At 48.8% G+C, this 24,325-nt stretch overlaps 1 protein-coding gene across 1 annotated transcript in view; it reads left to right on the forward strand.

Moving 5' to 3' along the window:
- vill (villin-like) overlaps window positions 1–24,325 on the forward strand; it is a 106,382-nt gene that overhangs the window by 56,214 nt on the left and 25,843 nt on the right. Inside the window, exons 9-15 of the mRNA XM_078231127.1 lie at window positions 1,561–1,659; window positions 2,691–2,844; window positions 5,177–5,277; window positions 12,108–12,245; window positions 16,279–16,437; window positions 17,346–17,522; window positions 22,999–23,144. Coding sequence (XP_078087253.1) covers window positions 1,561–1,659; window positions 2,691–2,844; window positions 5,177–5,277; window positions 12,108–12,245; window positions 16,279–16,437; window positions 17,346–17,522; window positions 22,999–23,144 — 974 coding nt within the window. The remainder of the gene's footprint in view (window positions 1–1,560; window positions 1,660–2,690; window positions 2,845–5,176; window positions 5,278–12,107; window positions 12,246–16,278; window positions 16,438–17,345; window positions 17,523–22,998; window positions 23,145–24,325) is intronic.

A 24,325-nucleotide genomic window follows, 5' to 3' on the forward strand; every position in this document is an offset into this window, starting at 1 on the left:
GCAGATGGAGTTTAATTTGGATAAATGCGAGGTGATGCATTTTGGTAGATTGAACCAGGGCAGGACCTACTCAGTTAATGGTAGGGTGTTGGGGAGAGTTACAGAACAAAGAGATCTAGGGGTGCAGGTTCATAGCTCTTTGAAAGTGGAGTCAAAGGTGGATAGAGTGGTGAAGAAGGCATTCGGCATGCTTGGTTTCATCGGTCAGAACATTGAATACAAAAGTTGGGACGTCTTGTAGAAGTTGTACAAGACATTGGTAAGGCCTCACTTTGGAATACTGTGTACAGTTCTGGTCACTCTATTATAGAAAGGATATTATTAAACTAGAAAGAATGCAGAAAAGATTTACTGAGATGCCGCCGGGACTTGATGGTTTGAGTTATAAGGAGAGGCTGGATAGACTGGGACTTTTTCTCTGGAGCGTAGGAGGCTGAGGGGTGATGTTATAGAGATCTATAAAATAATGAGGGGCTCAGATCAGCTAGATAGTCAACATCTTTTCCCAAAGGTAGGGGAGTCTAAAACTAGAGGGCACAGGTTTAAAGTGAGAGGGGAGAGATACAAAAGGGTCCAGAGGGACAATTTTTTCACAGATGGTGGTGAGTGTCTGGAACAAGCTGCCAGAGGTAGTAGTAGAGGCGGGTACAATTTTGTCTTTTAAAAAGCATTTAGACAGTTACATGGGTATAGAGGGATGTGGGCAATTGGGACTAGCTTAGTGGTAAAAAGAAGGGCAGCATGGACAAGTTGGGCCGAAGGGTCTGTTTCCGTGCTGTAAACCTCTCTGACTCTATTGCGCAGCGCGCGTGGTTAGTCTAGAATTTTTAAAAAATTGATTTATGGGACATGGGTGTCGCTGGCTGGCCGGCATTTATTGCCCATCCCTAGTTGCCCTTGAGAAGGTGGTGGTGAGCTGCCATCTTGAATCGCTGCAGTCCATGTGGTGTAGGTCCACCCACAGCGCTTCATAGAATCATAGAAACCCTACAGTGCAGAAGGAGGCCATTCGGCCCATCGAGTCTGCACCGACCACAATCCCACCCAGGCCCTACCCCCACATATTTTACCCGCTAATCCCTCTAACCTACGCATCTCAGGACTCTAAGGGGCAATTTTTTTTTAACCTGGCCAATCAACCTAACCCGCACATCTTTGGACTGTGGGAGGAAACCGGAGCACCCGGAGGAAACCCACGCAGACACGAGGAGAATGTGCAAACTCCACACAGACAGTGACCCGAGCCGGGAATCGAACCCGGGACCCTGGAGCTGTGAAGCAGCAGTGCTAACCACTGTGCTACCGTGCGCTTCGACAATGAGTCTCCTCTCCTCAACAATTAAAACTCCTGAAACTCGCCTGGAGGTCGTGGCATTAACCTCTGCCCTGAACCCAGTCAGGCGGTTGTTTCAGCCGCTCGCCTGTTCCTCGCGTTGTGAGATTTTATTCCGGGACCGTGTGGCATCAGTTCTTTGGGGAATATTCATCGGGTTTCGGAGGTTGGGCACCGAGGATTCTCTAACTGGCGCCGTGCCAACCCATCTGCCTTTCTCTTTGCAGGATTGCTACATCCTGGATCAAGGTGGTGTCACCATCTTTGTTTGGAAAGGGAAAGAAGCCACTAAGGAGGAGAAGCGGGCGGGGATGAACCGGGCTCTGGTGAGTACGGCCCTCGGTCACAATGAAAGAGGCAAGGCAGCTTTGGAATTGGATTTAAAGCTCAAAACAGGGGGAGTTGACGGAATCCAGTATCCGTTATGGTCGTTAGCAGGTGGGATTGAGGGACTGGAATATCGAGCTGGGCCTATTATGGGGTGGGATCGATTGAATTGGGTAAGATCACACCCAGTGCGTGTGACATCACACACCTAACTCTCAGCTTCAGCGACTGGAAATAAGTGAGGGCCGTTGGCGGGTGTGTATGGGAGACCAATGAGATACCGCCTTGTTCTTGTGTCATCTGGCCAAGTCCAATTTAAACCCCCCCCCCAAAAAATTGTACTACCGATTCCAAAGCGTTCCCCCTCCCCCGCCAGCCAACATAACCCAAGCCCCTCTCGCCCCCGGAGAGTTGGGAGGCTGTGTTCCAGGGTGAGTGGTTGCGACAGAGACGATGGGTGGGATCTTGGTGATGTGGCCACAAGTGTACGCAAGAGTCACAAAGAAACCCATCGGGGACATGTTGCAGTGCTCAGAGTGTGGGAGATTCATTCTGAAAATCCCGCTGGAAAAATCAATAGGAGTTACTCCCATTTTCACACCAATTCGGCGCTTAGAATTTTTATTTTGGAAAAATCACCTCATTATCAACAGAAACTCCACCCCCCTGGTGCCTGGGTGTGGTGCCGTGGGGCAGTGCCATGGGGCAGTGCCGTGGGGCAGTGCCATGGGGCAGTGCCAGGGGTCCTTTTGGGGAGCTCTATTGGGTGTGGGGTTCCTCTTATCCGTATTTGGTTGGTTCCCCGTGTCTATGAGGGGGAGGTGTCCGTGTTGATGAGAGGGGGAGGGGGGCTCCAAATCCTTAACTGCCCTCTGAAATGCCCTCTCCCCGTAACCCCAGGTATTTACCACACTAATCCCCACTAACCTACAGATCGTGATGACTGACTGACTCAGTGTTTCTATGGCGACTGCTCGCCATGAAGTCCCTCCTCATTGTGATGCCCTCTTCCCATTCTGCCACCTTCCAGGGATTCTTAAAAGCCAAGGGCTATCCGCCCAGCACCAATGTGGTGCTGCTGAATGACAACGCAGAGTCTGCCATCTTCAAGCAACTCTTCAAAAAGTGGACAGTCAAAGGGCAAACTCAAGGACTGGGCAAGAAACACACAGTGGGCAAGATCGGTAAGTCCCCTCTCGCTCACACAACTGTTATAGAGATCGGTGAGTCCCCACTCGCTCACACAACTGTTATAGAGATCGGTGAGTCCCCACTCGCTTACACAACTGTTATAGAGATCGGTGAGTCCCCACTCGCTCACACAACTGTTATAGAGATCGGTAAGTCCCCTCTCGCTCACACAACTGTTATAGAGATCGGTAAGTCCCCTCTCGCTCACACAACTGTTATAGAGATCGGTGAGTCCCCTCTTGCTTACACAACTGTTCGAGAGCTGAGGTTAATCCCCCCCCTCTGAAAACTAACACCTAATCACCCAAAGAAGAGTACCTCGCCTGTAAAAACTGTGTGTGACGTGGTACAATCCGCTCTTCAGCAACTTCCAGTGGTTGAATCAAAATAACTCCCTGACACTCTCTCTAAAATCGACAAGTAATAATTTATTTATCTAACTAACAGTGCACAAGTTAACTAAACTATTAACAGACTGAATAAAACAAGATTCTAATGGTATGCTGTTCCAATAAATACAATTCCCACTCATTAACAAAGAAATAAGTTTCGATTCTCTCTAAATTACAACCCGGTTTTGTGTCTTCCAGAATATTCTGGGCCTTCTCTGTTGATTCTTCTGCCTGGAACTTCTTTCTTCATTGGTACCTCTGCTATCTAGATGTTGCTTTGAGCTAAGAGCTGTGAGCTGTGGCAGGTGACAGTTGCTCTCTCTACCTTTTGTCCCACTGCCTCCTTCCTTTTATACCAGTGATGACATATCTATATCTCCCACCATTGGATTGGTCCCAGATTACCAAAACATCAAATTTAAATCTAATTGGTTCCTGGTATCCAAGTGCTTGGTTTAAATCAATTGGTTGAATTCAAAAAAATTCAAAAAGCCTGAAAGCCTGTTACCAAGGCAACTCTGCTGCTTGGCCTGCAATACAAAATGTTTCATTCTGGGCTCTTTACGTACTTGCATGTTTTAAACTTTCTAAGTACAGAACAAACGTTGCCTTTTTAAAGGGACCATGTGATGCTTTCTCCTCTTCACATCTAACAATTTTACAATCACCAATCGACACTGACTCTACCCAACTTCCCAACACAACCTTTGCTTCATCTATGCATTGCGTTTACTTCCCCTGTTCTCCCTGCACCCCGTCCTCTCCTGAATCACAGACTTCAACAGCAAGCAGCTGACCATTCAGCCCATCGAGCCAATGCTGGCTAATCTGAAGAGTAATCCAGTCAGGGAATTCTGGAACTCCCTCCCCAACAGCACAGTGGGTGCACCTACACCACAGGGACTGCAGCGGTTCAAGAAGGCAGCTCGCCACCACCTTCTCAAGGGCAATAAGGGATGGGCAGTTAATGCTGGCCAGCCAGTGACGCCCACATCCAATGAAAGAACTTTTAGAAATTCCAGTTCGCCTTCTTTCCCCATATCCCCGTAGTTCCTTCTGTTTCAACAATTTTTCTCATTCCGAAAGTCACTATTGAATCGATTTTCACTGCCCTTTCGGGCAGAATATTCCAGATGGTAACCACCCACTGTGTAAAAGATAAAAAGTCCCCCCTCTGCTCCTTTTGCCAATTATCTTAAAACTGGGTTCTCTGGTAATTTGTAGAGTTACTTAGAGCACAGAAGGTCCATCAAATCCAGGCCGGTTCTCAGTTGAGCAATCCACTCAGTCTCATAGGGGAGGCGATGGCCTAGTGGTATTATCGCTAGACTATTAATCCAGAAACTCAGCTAATGTTCTGGGGACCCTGGTTCGAATCCCGCCACGGCAGATGGTGAAATTTGAATTCAATAAAAAATATCTGGAATTAAGAATCTACTGATGACCATGAAACCATTGTCGATTGTCGGAAAAACCCATCTGGTTCACTAATGTCCTTTAGGGAAGGAAATCTGCCACCCTTACCTGGTCTGGCCTATATGTGACTCCAGAGCCACAGCAATGTGTTTGACTCTCAACTGCCTTTGGGCAACTAGGGATGGGCAATAAATGCTGGCCCAGCCAGCGACGCCCATGTCCACCCCACCCCCAGCTTTAGATTTCTCTCCAGCTTTCTTTTGAGATCTCCACCTCCATTACGCTCAGGGGCAGTGAGCCCAAGCGTTCATTCTTCGTGTGTGAATAGATTGCGGGAGGAAGGAGGAGGACGGCTGTGCTGATAGGGCTAACTGGAGCAGAGTGTGGAATATAAACACCAACCAAAGACTAGATGCGCTGAATGGCCTGTTACTCCACTTGTATATTCTATGTACAGTGACCCTCTCCATCGAGCATCTTCCTCCGGGTTTTCACGCTCTCCTTGTTCTCATTGCAGCCAAAGTGGAGCAGACTAAGTTTGATGTGACTCAGCTACACGCCAGACCCGACCTTGCGGCTCGGCAGAGGATGGTGGATGATGCATCTGGGAAGGTCGAGGTGAGCGAGGCTCTGTTCGCCCTTGCTGTGGGGCTTACTTTGATGTTCCACCTGTCAGTGTATTTACTATTTTGTTCCCTTTAAGTAGATAGACAAAGTCTCAGAGTGCTTCACAATGGCGGTTTATTCTATAGCTAGTGGAAGGTCATCTGCAGTCATCCAGAGTACAGAATTCACGAATACACAAGCAGATATAGTTTCAGATTCAATTACAAGTAATTAACATATATCAATCAAGATATATGAACCATCTCTATCCACTCATAACTATTGATTAACGTTACATCATGCATAAGATATAAATGTTGAACAACAGTCACTACCATCGTTGCTTGCTTAATTATAATATCCAATCAGCATGACGACTTAATCTGTTATCTGACCTAATTCATTATTGTAACAAACTATCCTTGACATCCCAACTTGTGTCTGGGTTTGTGGATATCAATCCCTCGCCCCATGTTCAGGTGTCTGATTTAATGAATTCTCTCAGACTAAAGGCCTTGCTGCTTATCTGGGTCGACTTCTATAAAGACCTGTGGTTTCTCTCATAGCAGCTTATGTGATTGTTAAACCTGTGTGACTTTCAACCCCTAAGATGTTGCTTATTAGAAGAGGGCAAATGGTTCCCACTGATACCAGCGGCACGCTGCATTTAATTAGTCAGAATCCATATCGGGCCTTCACAGTGCAGAAGGAGGTCATTCAGCCCATCGTGCTGGTGCTGGCTCTTTGAACAAGCTATCCAATTAATCCCACACCCCCTTGCCCTTTTCCCTTAGCTTATGCAGTTCCCCTTTCCAAGTATTCCTGTTTCACAGTGTCAGCTTCCACAGTTCCACATATATTCCCAGTGGAACATATTGATAAGCCACTCTTTTCAGAATCCCAGGGAACAGTGAGGGAGTGTTGCGACTGGGATCTTGTGGAAGTGCTGTCTTAATGTAGCACAGTGGGTTAGCACTGCTGCCTCACAGCACCAGGGACCCGGGTTCAATTCCTGGCTTGGGTCACTGTCTGTGTGGAGTCTGCACGTTCTCCCCGTGTCTGCGTGGGTTTCCTCCGGGTACTCCGGTTTCCTCCCATAGTCCGAAAGACGTGCTGGTTATTTGCATTGGCCGTGCTAAATTCTCCCTCAGTGTACCCGAACAGGCACCAGAGTGTGGCGACTAGGGGATTTTCACAGTAACTTCATTGCAGTGTTAATGTAAGCCGACTTGTGACACTAATAAATAAACTTTTTTAAAAATTTCTTTTAATTTAAAAATAAACTAATGCATCTTCATGGCTTGTGGCACTGCCCATCGATTTGGTTCGAGGACTGTGGCACAGGTTGGCATATATGGGTGCCTAAAGAGTCAGTGTTATCCAGCTATTCGAACACCAAATGCATCATGATCCAATCCCAGAGATCCCCTCAGCTAGTGGGACGACACATTTGAACAGGAGCCAGCAGAGCACCATGCGCTACTCTTTGCCAGTGACTAAACAAGGCTCAAACTCTGGAATATTCCCAGCCTGTAACGCCAATGCCAGGTCAGGTGATACATCGACCCAAAGCAGGAAGCCAAGGTTCCAAATTGAATTTTAAATTATTACTTTCCCTGCCTTTTTCTACCCATGGATCATAGAATCCCTACAATGCGGAAGAAGGCCATTCAGCCCATCGAGTCATACCGACCTCAATCCCATTCAGGCCCTATCCTCATAAGGGTGGCACACTGGTTAGCACTGCTGCCTCACAGCGCGCCAGGGACCCGGGTTCAATTCCGGCCTGGAGCACCCAGAGGAAGCCCACACAGACACGGGGAGACACTGTCTGTGCGGAGTTTGCACGTTCTCCCCGTGTCTGCGTGGGTTTCCTCCGGGTGCTCCGGTTTCCCCCACAGTCCAAAGATGTTAGGTTGATTGGCTATGATAAATTGACCCTTAGTATCAGGGGGATTAGGAGGGTAAATATGTGGGGTTACGGGGAGAGGGGCTGGGTGAGATTGTGGTTGGTGCAGACTTGATGGGCCGAATGGCCTCCTTCTACACTGTAGATTCTATTATTCTGTAACCTCATCCATTTACCCTGCTAATCCCTCTGACACTAAGGGGCAATTTAGCATGGCCGATCCACCTAACCTGCACATCTTTGGGCTGTAAAAAGAAACTGAGCACCTGGAGGAAACCCACACGGGGAGAATGTGCAACCTCCACACAGACAGTGACCCGAGCGCGGAATTGAACCCAGGTTGTGAGGCTGCAGTGCTAACCACTGTGCCACCTTACCGCTCACAGCCTGTGCTTTGTTTAAAGGTTGCTTAAACAATAAATGCTCTGTTTAAATGTTAATTGTTGTAACTGGTTGATGGAAATTGATTGATTGATTGAACAAAATTGATGAGTGCAGCGAGTGATCGAAACACCAGACAAAATGGATTGCCAGAACGATTGACACTGAATGAAATGGTGAGGGAGTCCAGAACTAGGGGTCATAGTTTGAGGATAAGGGGTAAACCTTTTAGAACTGAGGTGAGGAGAAATTTCTTCACCCAGAGGGTGGTGAATGTGTGGAATTCACTCCCACAGAAAGTAGTTGAGGCCAAAATGTTGTCTGATTTCAAGAAGAAATTAAATATAGCTCTTGGGGCTAAAGGGATCAAGGGATATGGGGGAGGAGGAGGGATCAGGATATTGAATTTGATGATCAGCCATGATCAAAATGAACGGCGGAGCAGGCTCGAAGGGCCGAATGGCCTCCTCCTGCTTCTAGTTTCTATTTTCTATATATATTCTAAACATAGAATGGCTACAGCACTGAAGGAGGCCATTCAGCCCATTGAGCTTGTGCCATCACTCTGCAAGAGCAATTCTGCCAATTCCACTGCCCCACTTTGTCCCTCTAACCCCATAAATGTTCACTCTTGAGGAGCTCCTCTGGTTCTGATTCGCAATCCACAATTAATTCTGCCCCCACCGCACTCTCAGACAGTGCATTCCAGATCCTAACCACTCGCTGTGTGAATCTGTCTCCACCACACTCTCAGACAGTACATTCCAGATCCTAACCACTCACTGTGTGAATCTGTCTCCACCACACTCTCAGACAGTACGTTCCAGATCCTAACCACTCGCTGTGTGAATCTGTCTCCACCACACTCTCAGACAGTGCATTCCAGATCCTAACCACTCGCTGTGTGAATCTGTCTCCACCACACTCTCAGACAGTACGTTCCAGATCCTAACCACTCGCTGTGTGAATCTGTCTCCACCACACTCTCAGACAGTACGTTCCAGATCCTAACCACTCGCTGTGTGAATCTGTCTCCACCACACTCTCAGACAGTGCATTCCAGATCCTAACCACTCGCTGTGTGAATCTGTCTCCACCACACTCTCAGACAGTACATTCCAGATCCTAACTGCTCGCTATGGAAAAACGGTTTGCTTCATGTCAGCATCAGTGCTTTCACCATTCGGTTTAAATCGGTGCCCTCTGCTTCTCGATCCTTCCACCAATATTAACTGTTTCTCCCTATCCACGCTGCTCTGATCCCTGATGGGTTTGACTGTCTCTGTTGCATCTCCTCCAAGGAGAACATTCCCAACCTCTCCAATCTATCTGCGTGATTGGAGGTCCTCATCCCTGGAACCATTCTCTCCAACAAAGACCAAACAACAGTACAGCACAGGACCAGGCCTTTCGGCCCACCAAGCCCGTGCTGACACATGACATCTTTCTGAACTAAAGACCTTTTGCCTCCACACGGTCCGTATCCCTCTATTCCCTGCCTATCTGTCAAGATGCCCCTTAAACATTGCTATTGTATCTGCTTCTACCACCTCCTCTGGCAGCGCATTCCAGACACTTACCGCACCCTCTGTGTAAAAAACCTGCCTCTCACATCTCCTTTCAACTTTCCCCCTTTTACCTTTAACCTACGTCCCCCTAGTAACTGACATTTCTATCCTGGGGAAAAAGACTCCAATTCCCCATTCTATCCGTGCCTCTTATGATTTTATAAACTTCCATCAGCCCCTCAGCCTCTTGCATCCAAAGTAATGGATGAATTTGATTGGTGTGTAGAATGGACAGGAATTGACTAACGTAGTGAATGAAATTGATCGAAAGCCGGTTATGAGGGGGGGATCTCATCGAGACTTATAAAATTCTAACAGGACTAGACAGGGTAGATGCAGGGAGGGTGTTCCCGATGGTGGGGGGAGTCCAGAACCAGGGGTCACAGTCTGAGGATTCGGGGTAGACCATTTAGGACGGAGGTGAGGAGACATTTCTTCACCCAGAGAGTGGTGAGCCTGTGGAATTCATTACCACAGGAAGTAGTTGATGCCAAAACATTGAATGTATTCAAGAGGCGGTTGGATATAGCACTTGGGGCGAATGGGATCAAAGGTTATGGGGAGAAAGCAGGATTAAGCTATTGAGTTGGATGATCAGCCATAGAACATAGAACATAGAACAGTACAGCACAGAACAGGCCCTTCGGCCCACGATGTTGTGCCGACCTTCATCTGAAACCAAGATCAAGTTATCCCACTCCCTACCATCCTGGTGTGCTCCATGTGCCTATCCAATAACCGCTTAAATGTTCCTAAAGTGTCTGACTCCACTATCACTGCAGGCAGTCCATTCCACACCCCAACCACTCTCTGCGTGAAGAACCTACCTCTGATATCCTTCCTATATCTCCCACCATGAACCCTATAGTTATGCCCCCTTGTCCATAGCTCCATCCACCCGAGGAAATAGTCTTTGAACGTTCACTCGATCTATCCCCTTCATCATTTTATAAACCTCTATTAAGTCTCCCCTCAATCTCCTCCGCTCCAGAGAGAACAGCCCCAGCTCCCTCAACCTTTCCTCATAAGACCAACACTCCAAACCAGGCAGCATCCTGGTAAATCTCCTCTGCACTCTTTCCAGCGCTTCCACATCCTTCTTATAGTGAGGTGACCAGAACTGCACGCAATATTCCAAATGCGGTCTCACCAAGGTCCTGTACAGTTGCAGCATAACCCCACGGCTCTTAAACTCCAACCCCCTGTTAATAAAAGCTAACACACTATATGCCTTCTTCACAGCTCTATCCACTTGAGTGGCAACCTTTAGAGATCTGTGGATATGGACCCCAAGATCTCTCTGTTCCTCCACAGTCTTCAGAACCCTACCTTTGACCCTGTAATCCACATTTAAATTAGTCCTACCAAAATGAATCACCTCACATTTATCAGGGTTAAACTCCATTTGCCATTTTTCAGCCCAGCTTTGCATCCTATCTATGTCTCTTTGCAGCCTACAACACCCCTCCACCTCATCCACTACTCCACCAATCTTGATGTCATCAGCAAATTTACTGATCCACCCTTCAGCCCCCTCCTCTAAGTCATTAATAAAAATCACAAAGAGCAGAGGACCAAGCACCGATCCCTGCGGCACTCCGCTAGCAACCTGCCTCCAGTCCGAAAATTTTCCATCCACCACCACCCTCTGTCTTCGATCAGATAGCCAGTTACCTATCCAATCGGCCAACTTTCCCTCTATCCCACACCTCCTTACTTTCATCATAAACCGACCATGGGGGACCTTATCAAACGCCTTACTAAAATCCATGTATATGACATCAACCGCCCTACCTTCATCAACACACCTAGTTACCTCCTCAAAAAATTCAATCAAATTTGTGAGGCACGATTTACCCTTCACAAATCCGTGCTGACTATCCCGGATTAATCCGCATCTTTCTAAATGGTCGTAAATCCCATCCCTAAGCCATGATGGTGATGAATGGCGGAGGAGGCTCGAAGGGCCGAATGGCCTCCTCCTGCTCCTACCTACTATGTTGCTATGTAATTTCAATCTGGAAGAAGGTGTAACTGGGGTGATCAGTAAGTTTGCGGACGACATGAAAATGGCTGGACTTGCAGATAGTGAGGAACATTGTCAGAGGCTACAGAAGGATATAGATAGGCTGGAAATTTGGGCAAAGAAATGGCAGATGGAGTTCAATCCAGATAAATGCGAAGTGATGCATTTTGGTAGAACCAACGTAGGGGGGAGCTATACGATAAATGGCAGAACCATAAAGGGTGTAGATACGCAGAGGGACCTGGGTGTGCAAGTCCACAGATCCTTGAAGGTGACGTCACAGGTGGAGAAGGTAGTGAATAAGGCATATGGCATGCTTGCCTTTATAGGACGGGGCATAGAGTATAAAAGTTGGGGTCTGATGTTGCAGTTGTATAGAACGTTGGTTCGGCCGCATTTGGGATACTGCGTCCAGTTCTGGTCGCCACACTACCAGAAGGACGTGGAGGCTTTAGAGAGAGTGCAGAGGAGGTTTACCAGGATGTTGCCTGGTATGGAAGGGCTTAGTTATGAGGAGAGATTGGGTAAACTGGGGTTGTTCTTACTGGAAAGACGGAGGATGAGGGGTGACCTAATAGAGGTGTATAAAATTATGAAAGGCACAGATAGGGTGAACGGTGGGAAGCTTTTTCCCAGGTCGGTGGTGACGTTCACGAGGGGTCATAGGTTCAAGGTGAGGGGGGAGGAGGTTTAACACGGATATCAGAAGGACGTATTTTACACGGAGGGTGGTGGGGGCCTGGAATGCGCTGCCGGGCAAGGTGGTGGAGGCGGACACACTGGGAACGTTTAAGACTTATCTAGACAGCCACATGAACGGAGTGGGAATGGAGGGATACAAAAGAATGGTCTGGTTTGGACCAGGGAGCGGCGCGGGCTTGGAGGGCCGAAGGGCCTGTTCCTGTGCTGTATTGTTCTTTGTTCTTTGATGATTCACATGTTGCGTTCTCTGGATCAGGTGTGGAGGATCGAGGGTAATGAACCTGTCCCGGTGGATCCCAAGACATACGGCCAGTTTTACGGGGGAGACTGCTACCTGGTGCTTTACACATACGTGAATACCAACAAGACGGCCTACATTCTCTACATGTGGCAGGTAGGGACCCCCCATTGCTAACGGCGTGTGGGATCGAGTTCTCATTGTGGACAACTTGAGATTTAGGATGTCATTTTAAAAATAAAGAATTAAAATGATTTCTTGATCTGTTTAAGAATGTTCACTTTGATGACTGCGGGTGGAAATATGTTTATTGCCGTCTGGGTTCCGCCGGATGGTGATTTTAAATGGCTTTGAAAAAATACACCGAGGCCTGAGTATTGCTGAAAAGAGACATTTAGTTGAAGCTTTTCGTCTCTCACTCATCAGGGCAGTTCACAAGAATATCAAATGCTGCGATTGTTCTGATGAGTGCAAGATGAAAAACTTCGACAAAGTGTCTTTTTTCCTGAAATACTCAAGCACTGTACAACCATGTGACTAGTTATATACAGATGCAGTTACTAATTATGTTGGGTAGTCAGTTTCATAGCAATTTAGACAAAAAGAAGCTTTTACAACATGACGTTGAGTATTCCCAGGTCCCCAAAATTCCAGCCGAAGGTTGAGCCTCCTGGAATCCCTGAAACTGGATGTAATTAACAGGATCTCCCGATGGTAATCCATCGATCGGGGGCGGGAGTGGGGGAGTGGGGGGGGGGGAGGGGCCGGGGGGAGTGGGGGGGGGGGGGGGGGGTTGGTCAGGTTTGGGGATGGGGCTGATTCTTATTTAACCCAAAGCAATGCAGCTAAGTGTCACCGGATTGGTCCCTGTGTTGAGAGTCCTATTATAGAAAGGATATTATTAAACTAGAAAGAGTGCAGAAAAGACTTACTAGGATGCTACCGGGACTTGATGGTTTGAGTTATAAGGAGAGGTTGGATAGACTGGGACTTTTTTCTCTGGAGCGTAGGAGGCTGAGGTGTGATCTTATAGAGGTCTATAAAATAATGAGGGGCACAGATCAGCTAGATAGTCAATATCTTTTCCCTGAGGTAGGGGAGTCTAAAAATAGAGGGCTTAGGTTTAAGGTGAGAGGTGTCCAGAGGGGCAATCTTTTCACACACAGGGTGGTGAGTGTCTGGAACAAGCTGCCAGATGTAGCAGTAGAGACGGGTACAATTTTGTCTTTTAAAAATAATTTAGATTGTTACATGGGTAAGATGGGTATAGAGGGATATGGGCAATTGGGACTAGGTTAGTGGTTAAAAACTGGGTGGCCGGGACAAGTTGGGCCAAATGGCCTGTTTCCATGTTGTAAATATCTATGACTCTTAAATGCCCTCTGAAAATGGCCTAGTGAGCCACTCAGTTCAAGGGCAATCAGGGATGGGCAATAAATGCTGGCCCAGCCAACGACGCCCACATCCCATCCCTTCACCCTCTCCAAGGCCTTGCATTCCATCTGAGCGTGCGGCGGTCAGAGTAATACTCTCTGTGCTCTGAGTAATACTCTCTGTGCTCTGAGTAATACTCTCTGTGCTCTGAGTAATACTCTCTGTGCTCTGAGTAATACTCTCTGTGCTCTGAGTAATACTCTCTGTGCCTGAGTAATACTCTCTGTGCCTGAGTAATACTCTCTGTGCTCTGAGTAATACTCTCTGTGCTCTGAGTAATACTCTCTGTGCACTGAGTAATACTCTCTGTGCTCTGAGTAATACTCTCTGTGCTCTGAGTAATACTCTCTGTGCCTGAGTAATACTCTCTGTGCTCTGAGTAATACTCTCTGTGCCTGAGTAATACTCTCTGTGCTCTGAGTAATACTCTCTGTGCTCTGAGTAATACTCTCTGTGCCTGAGTAATACTCTCTGTGCTCTGAGTAATACTCTCTGTGCTCTGAGTAATACTCTCTGTGCTCTGAGTAATACTCTTTGTGCTCTGAGTAATACTCTCTGTGCACTGAGTAATACTCTCTGAGCACTGAGTAATACTCTCTGTGCACTGAGTAATACTCTCTGTGCTCTGAGTAATACTCTCTGTGCACTGAGTAATACTCTCTGTGCACTGAGTAATACTCTCTGTGCTCTGAGTAATACTCTCTGTGCCTGAGTAATACTCTCTGTGCTCTGAGTAATACTCTCTGTGCCTGAGTAATACTCTCTGTGCTCTGAGTAATACTCTCAGTGCTCTGAGTAATACTCTCTGTGCCTGAGTAATACTCTCTGTGCTCTGAGTAATACTCTCTGTGCTCTGAGTAATACTCTCTGTGCTCTGAGTAATACTCTCTGCGCTCTGAGTAATACTCTCTGTGCTCTGAGTAATACTCTCTGTGCCTGAGTAATACTCTCTGTGCACTGAGTAATACTCTCTGTGCTCTGAGTAATACTCTCTGTGCACTGAGTAATACTCTCTGTGCACTGAGTAATACTCTCTGTGCTCTGAGTAATACTCTCTGTGCCTGAGTAATACTCTCTGTGCTCTGAGTAATACTCTCTGTGCCTGAGTAATACTCTCTGTGCTCTGAGTAATACTCTCTGTGCTCTGAGTAATACTCTCTGTGCTCTGAGCATTACACTCTGTGCTCTGAGTAATACTCTCTGTGCCTGAGTAATACTCTCTGTGCTCTGAGTAATACTCTCTGTGCTCTGAGCAATACTCTCCGTGCTCTGAGCATTACACTCTGTGCTCTGAGTAATACTCTCTGTGCCTGAGTAATACTCTCTGTGCTCTGAGTAATACTCTCTTTGCCTGAGTAATACTCTCTGTGCTCTGAGTAATACTCTCTGTGCCTGAGTAATACTCTCTGTGCTCTGAGTAATACTCTCTGTGCTCTGAGTAATACTCTCTGTGCCTGAGTAATACTCTCTGTGCTCTGAGTAATACTCTCTGTGCCTGAATAATACTCTCTGTGCTCTGAGTAATACTCTCTGTGCCTGAGTAATACTCTCTGTGCCTGAGTAATACTCTCTGTGCTCTGAGTAATACTCTCTGTGCCTGAGTAATACTCTCTGTGCCTGAGTAATACTCTCTGTGCCTGAGTAATACTCTCTGTGCCTGAGTAATACTCTCTGTGCTCTGAGTAATACTCTCTGTGCCTGAGTAATACTCTCTGTGCCTGAGTAATACTCTCTGTGCTCTGAGTAATACTCTCTGTGCTCTGAGTAATACTCTCTGTGCTCTGAGTAATACTCTCTGTGCTCTGAGTAATACTCTCTGTGCTCTGAGTAATACTCTCTGTGCTCTGAGTAATACTCTCTGTGCCTGAGTAATACTCTCTGTGCTCTGAGTAATACTCTCTGTGCCTGAGTAATACTCTCTGTGCTCTGAGTAATACTCTCTGTGCTCTGAGTAATACTCTCTGTGCTCTGAGTAATACTCTCTGTGCTCTGAGTAATACTCTCTGTGCTCTGAGTAATACTCTCTGTGCCTGAGTAATACTCTCTGTGCTCTGAGTAATACTCTCTGTGCACTGAGTAATACTCTCTGTGCTCTGAGTAATACTCTCTGTGCTCTGAGTAATACTCTCTGTGCTCTGAGTAATACTCTCTGCGCTCTGAGTAATACTCTCTGTGCTCTGAGTAATACTCTCTGTGCCTGAGTAATACTCTCTGTGCTCTGAGTAATACTCTCTGTGCTCTGAGTAATACTCTCTGTGCTCTGAGTAATACTCTCTGTGCTCTGAGTAATACTCTCTGTGCTCTGAGTAATACTCTCTGTGCTCTGAGTAATACTCTCTGTGCCTGAGTAATACTCTCTGTGCTCTGAGTAATACTCTCTGTGCACTGAGTAATACTCTCTGTGCTCTGAGTAATACTCTCTGTGCTCTGAGTAATACTCTCTGTGCTCTGAGTAATACTCTCTGTGCTCTGAGTAATACTCTCTGTGCTCTGAGTAATACTCTCTGTGCTCTGAGTAATACTCTCTGTGCTCTGAGTAATACTCTCTGTGCCTGAGTAATACTCTCTGTGCTCTGAGTAATACTCTCTGTGCACTGAGTAATACTCTCTGTGCTCTGAGTAATACTCTCTGTGCTCTGAGTAATACTCTCTGTGCTCTGAGTAATACTCTCTGTGCTCTGAGTAATACTCTCTGTGCTCTGAGTAATACTCTCTGTGCTCTGAGTAATACTCTCTGTGCCTTTCCTTCTCTCAGGGGCTCCACGCCTCTTTGGATGAGATTACAGCCTCGGCCTTTCAAGCTGTCAGCCTGGACGAGAGGTACAATGGTGAGCCGGTTCAGGTGCGGGTGACCATGGGCAAAGAGCCTCGACACTTCCTCGCCATCTTCAGGGGCAAATTCATCATTTATGCGGTAAGCCAATCAGCTCTCTGCTTTCAACGTCTCAGCTCTCGTGGCTTCTCTCCGTGGCGAACATTGCGGTGGGCCGGGGCGGGTGGGGGGGGGGGGGTTTCGGCACGGCGGGGGAGGGCAGGGCAGGGGAGAGGGTGGGGGAGGGGGGAGTGGGGGATGGGAAAGGGCGGGGGAGGGTGGGGAGGGGGTGAGGGTGGGATGGGGAGGGTGGGGGAGGGGGAGGGTAGGAGAGGGTGGTGTGGGCGAGGGTGGGTGGGAGAGGGGTGTGGGTGAGAGTGGGGGAGGGGTAAGTGGAAGAGAGGGTGGGTGAAGGGGAGAGGTGGGGAGGGGGTGGGGGAGGGGGAGAAGGTGGGGCAAGGGGTGGAGAGGGGGAGGGTGGGGGTGAGGGAGGAGGGGAGAGGGTGGGGGGGAGGAGGTGAGGGAGGGGGTGGGGGAGGTGAGGGTGGGGGAGGTGAGGGTAGGGTGGGTGGGGTGGGTGAGGGTGGAGTTGGTGAGGGTGGGGGAGGTGAGGGTGGGGTGGGTGAGGGTGGGGGAGGTGAGGATAGGGGAGGTGAGGGTGGGGTTGGTGAGGGTGGGGGAGGTGTGGGTGGGGGAGGTGAGGGTGGGGTGGGTGAGGGTGGGGTTGGTGAGAGGGGGAGGGGGAGGGTGGGGGGGTGGGGGAGGTGAGGGTGGGGGAGGTGAGGGTGGGGTGGGTGGGGTGGGTGAGGGTGGAGTTGGTGAGGGTGGGGGAGGTGAGGGTTGGGTGGGTGAGGGTGGGGTAGGTGAGGATGGGGGAGATGTGGGTGGGGTGGGTGAGGGTGGGGTTGGTGAGGGGGGGGAGGGGGAGGGGGAGGGGCTCCGCATGCTTTAAACTCCAAATGCCCAGGGCTAGGTTGACATTGATTTTTTTTGGCCAATGGCGGCGGCAGGGCGGAACGGGCCGCAGTGGGATGAAGGAGGAAGCGCCGGTCAGACTGTTCCAGGTCCGCGGCACTGACGAACTGAACACGAAAGCCACCGAGGTGCCCGCTCGCGCCTCCTCCCTCAACTCCAATGACATCTTCGTCCTGAAGACGGAGCAGACCACCTACTTGTGGTGTGGGAAGGTAAGCGGTCCACGGGGCAGGGCGCGCAGACGGGGGTACGGGGCCACGGGGGCAGTGCACGCAGACGGGGGTACAGGGCCACGGGGGCAGTGTGCACAGACGGGGGTACGGGGCCACGGGGGCAGTGTGCACAGACGGGGGTACGGGGCCACGGGGGCAGTGTGCACAGACGGGGGTACGGGGCCACGGGGGCAGTGTGCACAGACGGGGGTACGGGGCCACGGGGGCAGTGTGCACAGACGGGGGTACGGGGCCACGGGGGCAGTGTGCACAGACGGGGGTACGGGGCCACGGGGGCAGTGTGCACAGACGGGGGTACGGGGCCACAGGGGCAGTGTGCACAGACGGGGGTACGGGGCCACGGGGGCAGTGCACGCAGACGGGGGTACAGGGCCACGGGGCAGGGCGCGCAAACGGGCATCTGGGGTACAGGGCCAAAGGGCACCAGACAGGAAGAGGAGTTTGATAGAAGATCAGCGTACTGAATGAGGGAGCAGGTTCAAGGGGCCGAATGGTTTACTCCTGCTCTCGTTTCTAATGTTTCTGTCCCGGGTGGAATGAGTTGAGAATAAACTGTGTTCTCATCAGGGAGGGAATGCTCCGATTTGGACAGTGGAAATAATAACTTTGAAAAGAGGAATTGAATAAATTCTTGAAAGAGACAAGATTTAGGGAACTGGAGCTGCGGCTCGATGACCTTCGTCTGGTCAGGGAGAATGAGGAGGTGATAGAGAGGAGTTACAGGCAGGTGGTCACACCAGGGCCACGGGAGACAGACAAGTGGGTCACGGTTAGGAAGGGGAAGGGGAAAGGTCCGGTACTAGAGAGTACCCCAGTGGCTGTGCCCCTTAAAAATAAGTACTCCTGTTTGAGTGCTGTTGGGGGGAGCAGCCTACCTGGGGGAAGCAACAGTGGCCGTGCCTCTGACGCAGAGTCCGGCCCGGCAGCTCAGAAGGGGAGGGAAAGGGAGGATGAGCAAACTGACCACAGCACCAAGGTACAGGGAGCCATCCAAGTGGGGGGAGAAACAAAAAATGTAGCAGAAATTGGGGACAGTACACTTTTGGATGCTGTTGGGGGGGGGACGACTTAGCAGGGGTAAGCCATGGGTTACAGGTCACTGGCTCAGAGTCTGTCCTTGTGGCTCAGAAGGGAAGGGGGGAGAGGAGTAGAGGATTAGTCACTGGGGAGTCCATAGTTAAAGGGACGGATAGGAGATTCTGCGGGAACGAGAGAGACTCGCGGTTGGTGTGTTTCCTCCCAGGAGCCAGAGTCCGCGATGTCTCGGATCGTGTTTTCGAAATCCTTAAGGGGGAGGGGGACCAGCCCCAAGTTGTGGTTCACATAGGCACTCAAGACATAGGTAGGAAAAGGGATGGGGATGTAAGGCAGAAATTCAGGGAGTTAGGGTGGAAGCTTAGGGCAAGAACAAACAGAGTTGTTATCTCTGGTTTGTTACCCGTGCCACGTGATAGTGAGGAGAGGAATAGGGAGAGAGAGCAGTTGAACACGTGGTTACAGGGATGGTGCAGGAGGGAGGGATTCAGATACCTGGACAATTGGGGCTCTTTCTGGGGTAGGTGGGACCTCTACAAACAGGATGGTCTGCACTTGAACCAGAGGGGTACCAATATCTTGGGGAGGAAATTTGCGAATGCTCTTTGGGAGGGTTTAAACTAATTCAGCAGGGGGGTGGGTATCTGAATTGTAGCTCCGGTGTACAGGAGGTTGAGAGGAGTGAGGTCATGGATGAGGTTTCAGAGTCGCAGGAGTGTACTGGCAGGCAGGAAGGCGGTTTGAAGTGTGTATACTTCAACGCCAGGAGCATCCGGAATAAAGTGGGTGAGCTTGCAGCATGGGTTGGTACCTGGGACTTCGATGTTGTGGCCATCTCGGAGACATGGATAGAGCAGGGACAGGAATGGTTGTTGCAGGTTCCGGGGTTTAGATGTTTCAGTAAGTGCAGGGAAGGTGGTAAAAGAGGGGGAGGTGTGGCATTGTTAGTCAAGGACAGTATTACGGTGGCAGAAAGGACATTTGATGAGGACTCGTCTACTGAGGTAGTTTGGGCTGAGGTTAGAAACAGGAAAGGAGAGGTCACCCTGTTGGGAGTTTTCGATAGACCTCCGAAAAGTTCCAGAGAAGTAGAGGAAAGGATTGCAAAGATGATTCTGGATAGGAGCAAAAGTAACAGGGTAGTTGTTATGGGGGACTTTAACTTTACAAATATTGACTGGAAAAGCTATAGTTCGAGTACTTTAGAGGGGTCAGTTTTTGTCCAATGTGTGCAGGAAGGCTTCCTGACGCAGTATGTAGATAGACCAACAAGAGGCGAGGCCACACTGGATTTGGTACTGGGTAATGAACCAGGCCAGGTGTTAGATTTGGAGGTAAGTGAGCACTTTGGTGATAGTGACCACAATTCGATTACGTTTACCTTAGCAATGGAAAGGGATAGGTGTATACCAAAGGGCAAGAGTTATAGCTGGGGGAAAGGAAATTATGATGTGATTAGGCGAGATTTAGCTGGCATAGGTTGGAGAAGGAAACTGCAGGGGATGGGCACAATTGTAATGTGGAACTTGCTCAAGGAACAGCTACTACGCGTCCTTGATAAATATGAATCCGTGTCAGGCAGGGAGGAAGCAGACGTGTGAGGGAACCGTGGTTTACTAAGGAGGTTGAATCTCTTGTGAAGAGGAAGAAGGAGACTTATGTTAAGATGAGACGTGAAGGCTCAGTTAGGGCACTGGAGAGTTACAAGTTAGCCAGGAAGGACCTAAAGAAAGAGTTAAGAAGAGCCAGGAGGGGAGATGAGAAGTCTTTGGCAGGTAAGATCAAGGAAAACCCTAAAGCTTTCTATAGGTATGTCAGGAGTAAAAGAATGACTGGGGTAAGATTAGGGTCAGTCAAGGACAGTAGTGGGAAGTTGTGCGTGGAGTCTGAAGAGATAGGAGAGGCACTAAATGAATATTTTTCATCGGTATTCACACTGGAGAGGGACAGTGTTGTCGAGGGGAGTACTGAGATGCAGGCTGTTGGACTGGATGGGATTGATGTTCATAACGAGGAGGTGTGAGCAATTCTGGAAAGGGTAAAAATAGATAAGTCCCCTGGGCCGGATAGGATTTATCCAATGATTCTCTGGGAGGCTAGAGAGGAGATTGCAGAGCCTTTGGCTTTGATCTTTATGTCGTCATTGTCTACAGGAACAGTGCCAGAAGACTGGAGGATAGCAAATGTTGTCCCCTTGTTCAAGAAGGGGAGTAGGGACAACCCTGGTAATTATAGACCGGTGAGCCTTACTTCTGTTGTGGGCAAAGTTTTGGAAAGGATTATAAGAGATAGGATTTATAATCACCTGAAAAGGAATAATTTGATTAGGGATAGTCAGCACGGTTTTGTGAAGGGTAGGTCATGCCTCACAAACCTTATTGAGTTCTTTGAGAAGGTGACCAAAGGGGTGGATGAGGGTAAAGCGGTTGATGTAGTGTATATGGATTTCAGCAAAGCGTTTAATAAGGTTCCCCAGGGTAAGCTATTGCAGAAAATACGGACACATGGGATTGAGGGTGATTTAGTAGTTTGGATCAGGAATTGGCTAGCTGTAAGAAAACAGAGGATGGTGGTTGATGGGAAATATTCCTCCTGGAGTTCAGTTACTAGTGGTGTACCGCAAGGATCTGTTTTGGGGCCACTGCTGTTTGTCATTTTTATGAATGACCTGGATGAGGGCGTAGAAGGATGGATTAGTAAATTTGCGGATGACACTAAAGTCGGTGGAGTTGTAGACAGTGCGGAAGGTTGTTGCAGGTTACAGAGGGACATAGATAAGCTGCAGAGCTGGGCTGAGAGGTGGCAAATGGAGTTTAATGCGGAAAAGTGTGAGGTGATTCACTTTGGAAGGAGTAACAGGAATACAGAGTACTGGGCTAATGGTAAGATACTTGGTAGTGTGGATGAACAGAGGGATCTGGGTGTCCATGTGCATCGATCCCTGAAAGTTGACACCCAGGTTGATAGGGTTGTTAAGAAGGCGTACGGTGTGTTAGCTTTTATTGGTAGAGGGATTGAGTTTCGGAGCCATGAGGTCATGCTGCAACTGTACAAAACTCTGGTGCGGCCGCACTTGGAATATTGCGTACAGTTCTGGTCGCTGCATTATAGGAAAGATGTGGAAGCGTTGGAAAGGGTGCAGAGGAGATTTACCAGGATGTTGCCTGGTATGGTGGGAAAATCGTATGAGGAAAGGCTGAGGGGCTTGAGGTTGTTTTCGTTAGAGAGAAGAAGGTTAAGAGGTGACTTAATAGAGGCATACAAGATGATCAGAGGATTAGAGAGGGTGGATAGTGAGAGCCTTTTTCCTCGGATGGTGATGGCTAACATGAGGGGACATAGCTTTAAATTGAGGGGTGAGAGATATAGGACAGATGTTTGAGGTGGGTTCTTCACTCAGAGAGTAGTAAGGGCATGGAATGCCCTGCCTGCAGCAGTAGTGGACTCGTCAACATTGAGAGCGTTCAAGTGGTTATTGGATAAACATATGGATGATATTGGAATAGTGTAGATTAGAGGGGCTTTAGATTGGTTCCACTGGTCGGCGCAACATCGAGGGCCGAAGGGCCTGTGCTGCGCTGTAATGTTCTATGTTGTCTGTTGTAAGGTTGCAGGGTTAGGGCTAAAGCGCGGAATAGGAGGAACTGGATTGTTCATAGAATCATAGAATCGTACAGTGCCGAAGGAGGCCATTCGGTCCATCAAGTCTGTACCAACCACAATCCCACCCAGTCCCTATCCTCATAACCCCATGCATTTACCCTAGCTAGTCCCCCCGACACAAAGGGACAATTTATTATGGCCAATCCACCTAACCCACACATCTTTGGACTGTGGGAGGAAACCGGAGCACCCGGAGGAAACCCACGCAGTCACGGGGAGAATGTGCAGACTCCGCATAGACGGTGACCCAAGCCAGGAATCGAACCCCGGTCCCTGGCGCTGTCAGGCAGCAGTGCTAACCACTGTGCCACCATGCCACCCGGAAGCACTGTTCTTCAGAAGCACTGGCACAGGTCGGATGGGCTGAAGGGGGTGGTGGGGGGTGGGGAGGGGTTGGGGGCAGTAGGATCCAGAGCAATGTTACAGAATCTAAACTCCAACAGATCTGGTCATTAGATGGACAGGCATTGCTGAATTCCAAACCATCTGTTCCATCATTTATCGTCTCCATAATGAAGGAAAATTTGCAGCCTGTGATGAGACTTACAAACCAGGCAATGGGTGGGGTTTGAAAACAAGGCCCGAATATTACAATTTAGGCCTTTCTTAACTGGGAGCCAGTCCAGCTCCATGAGCACCAGGGCGAGGGGCGAACAGGACTTGGCTTGTGTTGGCACACAGGAACACTGTTACGGAGGATGCTATAGAAAGGTCTGGAATGTTTCTGGCCTGGATTCAAAGTGAGTGGTTGTTGCAGGGATGCAGCGGCGATGAGCGGGAAATGGCCAAGGCAGTGTCCAACAATCTATCCAAGCACGAGAAGCAGACTGTTCTGGAAGCTCAGGAACCCGCAGAGTTCTGGGCAGCTCTGGGAGGGAGAGCACCTTATTCAAGTGACAAAAGGTAAGCGCAACCTACCAATATCTAAGCAGGGGGATGGCCTTCAGTGACTGTCTGACATCCTCACTCTCCCTGTGTGGGTTAGTGATTACTCTGTCTCTCTCTCTCTCACACTCTCTGATCCTCACTCTGTTCCTCAGTATATAAGAAGCAAGAGGGTAGCTGGGGAAAGGGTAGGTTCACACAAGGACAAAGGAGGAAAGTTGCATGTGGAGCCGGAGAAAGTGGGTGAGGTCCTTAATGAATAGTTTGCATCGGTATTCACAAAGGAGAAGGAAAGAGCGGATGGTGCATCGAGAGAGGGCTATGTTGATATTCTAGGGCATGTCAATGTAAAAAAGGGGGTGTTAGGTGTTTTGAAAAGCACTCAGGTAGGCAAGTCCTCGGGACCTGATGGGATCTATCCCAGAATACTGAGGGAGGCGAGGGAGGAAATTGCTGGGTCCTTGTATGAAATCTTTGTTTCCTCTTTAGTCACAGGAGAGGTCCCAGAGTATTGGAGAAAAGCCAATGTTATTCATTTGTTTCAGAAGGGCAACAGGGATAACCTGGGAAATTACAGGCCGGTGAGCCTTTCATCAGTAGTCAGGAAATTATTGGAGAGGATTCTTAGGGACTGGATTCACTCACATGTGTAAAAATATGGAATTATTAGCGAGAGGCAGCGCGGCTTTGTGTGGGGGAGGTTGTGTTTCATAAACTTGATCGAGTTTTTTGAGGAAGTGACAAAGATGATTGATGAGGGTAGGGCAGTGGATGTTGTCTACATGGACTTCAGTAAGGCCTTTGACAAGGTCCCTCATGGCAGACTGGTGCAGAAGGTGAAGTCGCATGGGATCAGAGGTGAGCTGCTAAAATGGATTCAGAACTGGCTTGGGCATACAAAGCAGAGAGTAGTGATGGAAGGGTGTTTTGAGAATGGAGACCTGTAGTTAGTGGTGTTCCGCAGGGATCAGTGCTGGGACCTCTGTTGTTTGTAATATATATAAGTGATCTGGTGGAAAATGTGGGTGGTCTGATTAGTAAGTTTGCGGATGACACGAAGATTAGGGAGTTGTGGATAGTGAGGAGGATTGCCGAGGATATGGCAGGATATAGATAGATTGGAGGCCTGGGCGAAGAAACGGCAGATGGAATTTAATCTGGATGAATGCGAGGCGATGCATTTTGGAAGGTCTAATGCA

The sequence above is a fragment of the Mustelus asterias genome, chromosome 2, assembly GCF_964213995.1.
Source record: "Mustelus asterias chromosome 2, sMusAst1.hap1.1, whole genome shotgun sequence".
In the NCBI taxonomy this organism is placed as follows: domain Eukaryota; kingdom Metazoa; phylum Chordata; class Chondrichthyes; order Carcharhiniformes; family Triakidae; genus Mustelus; species Mustelus asterias.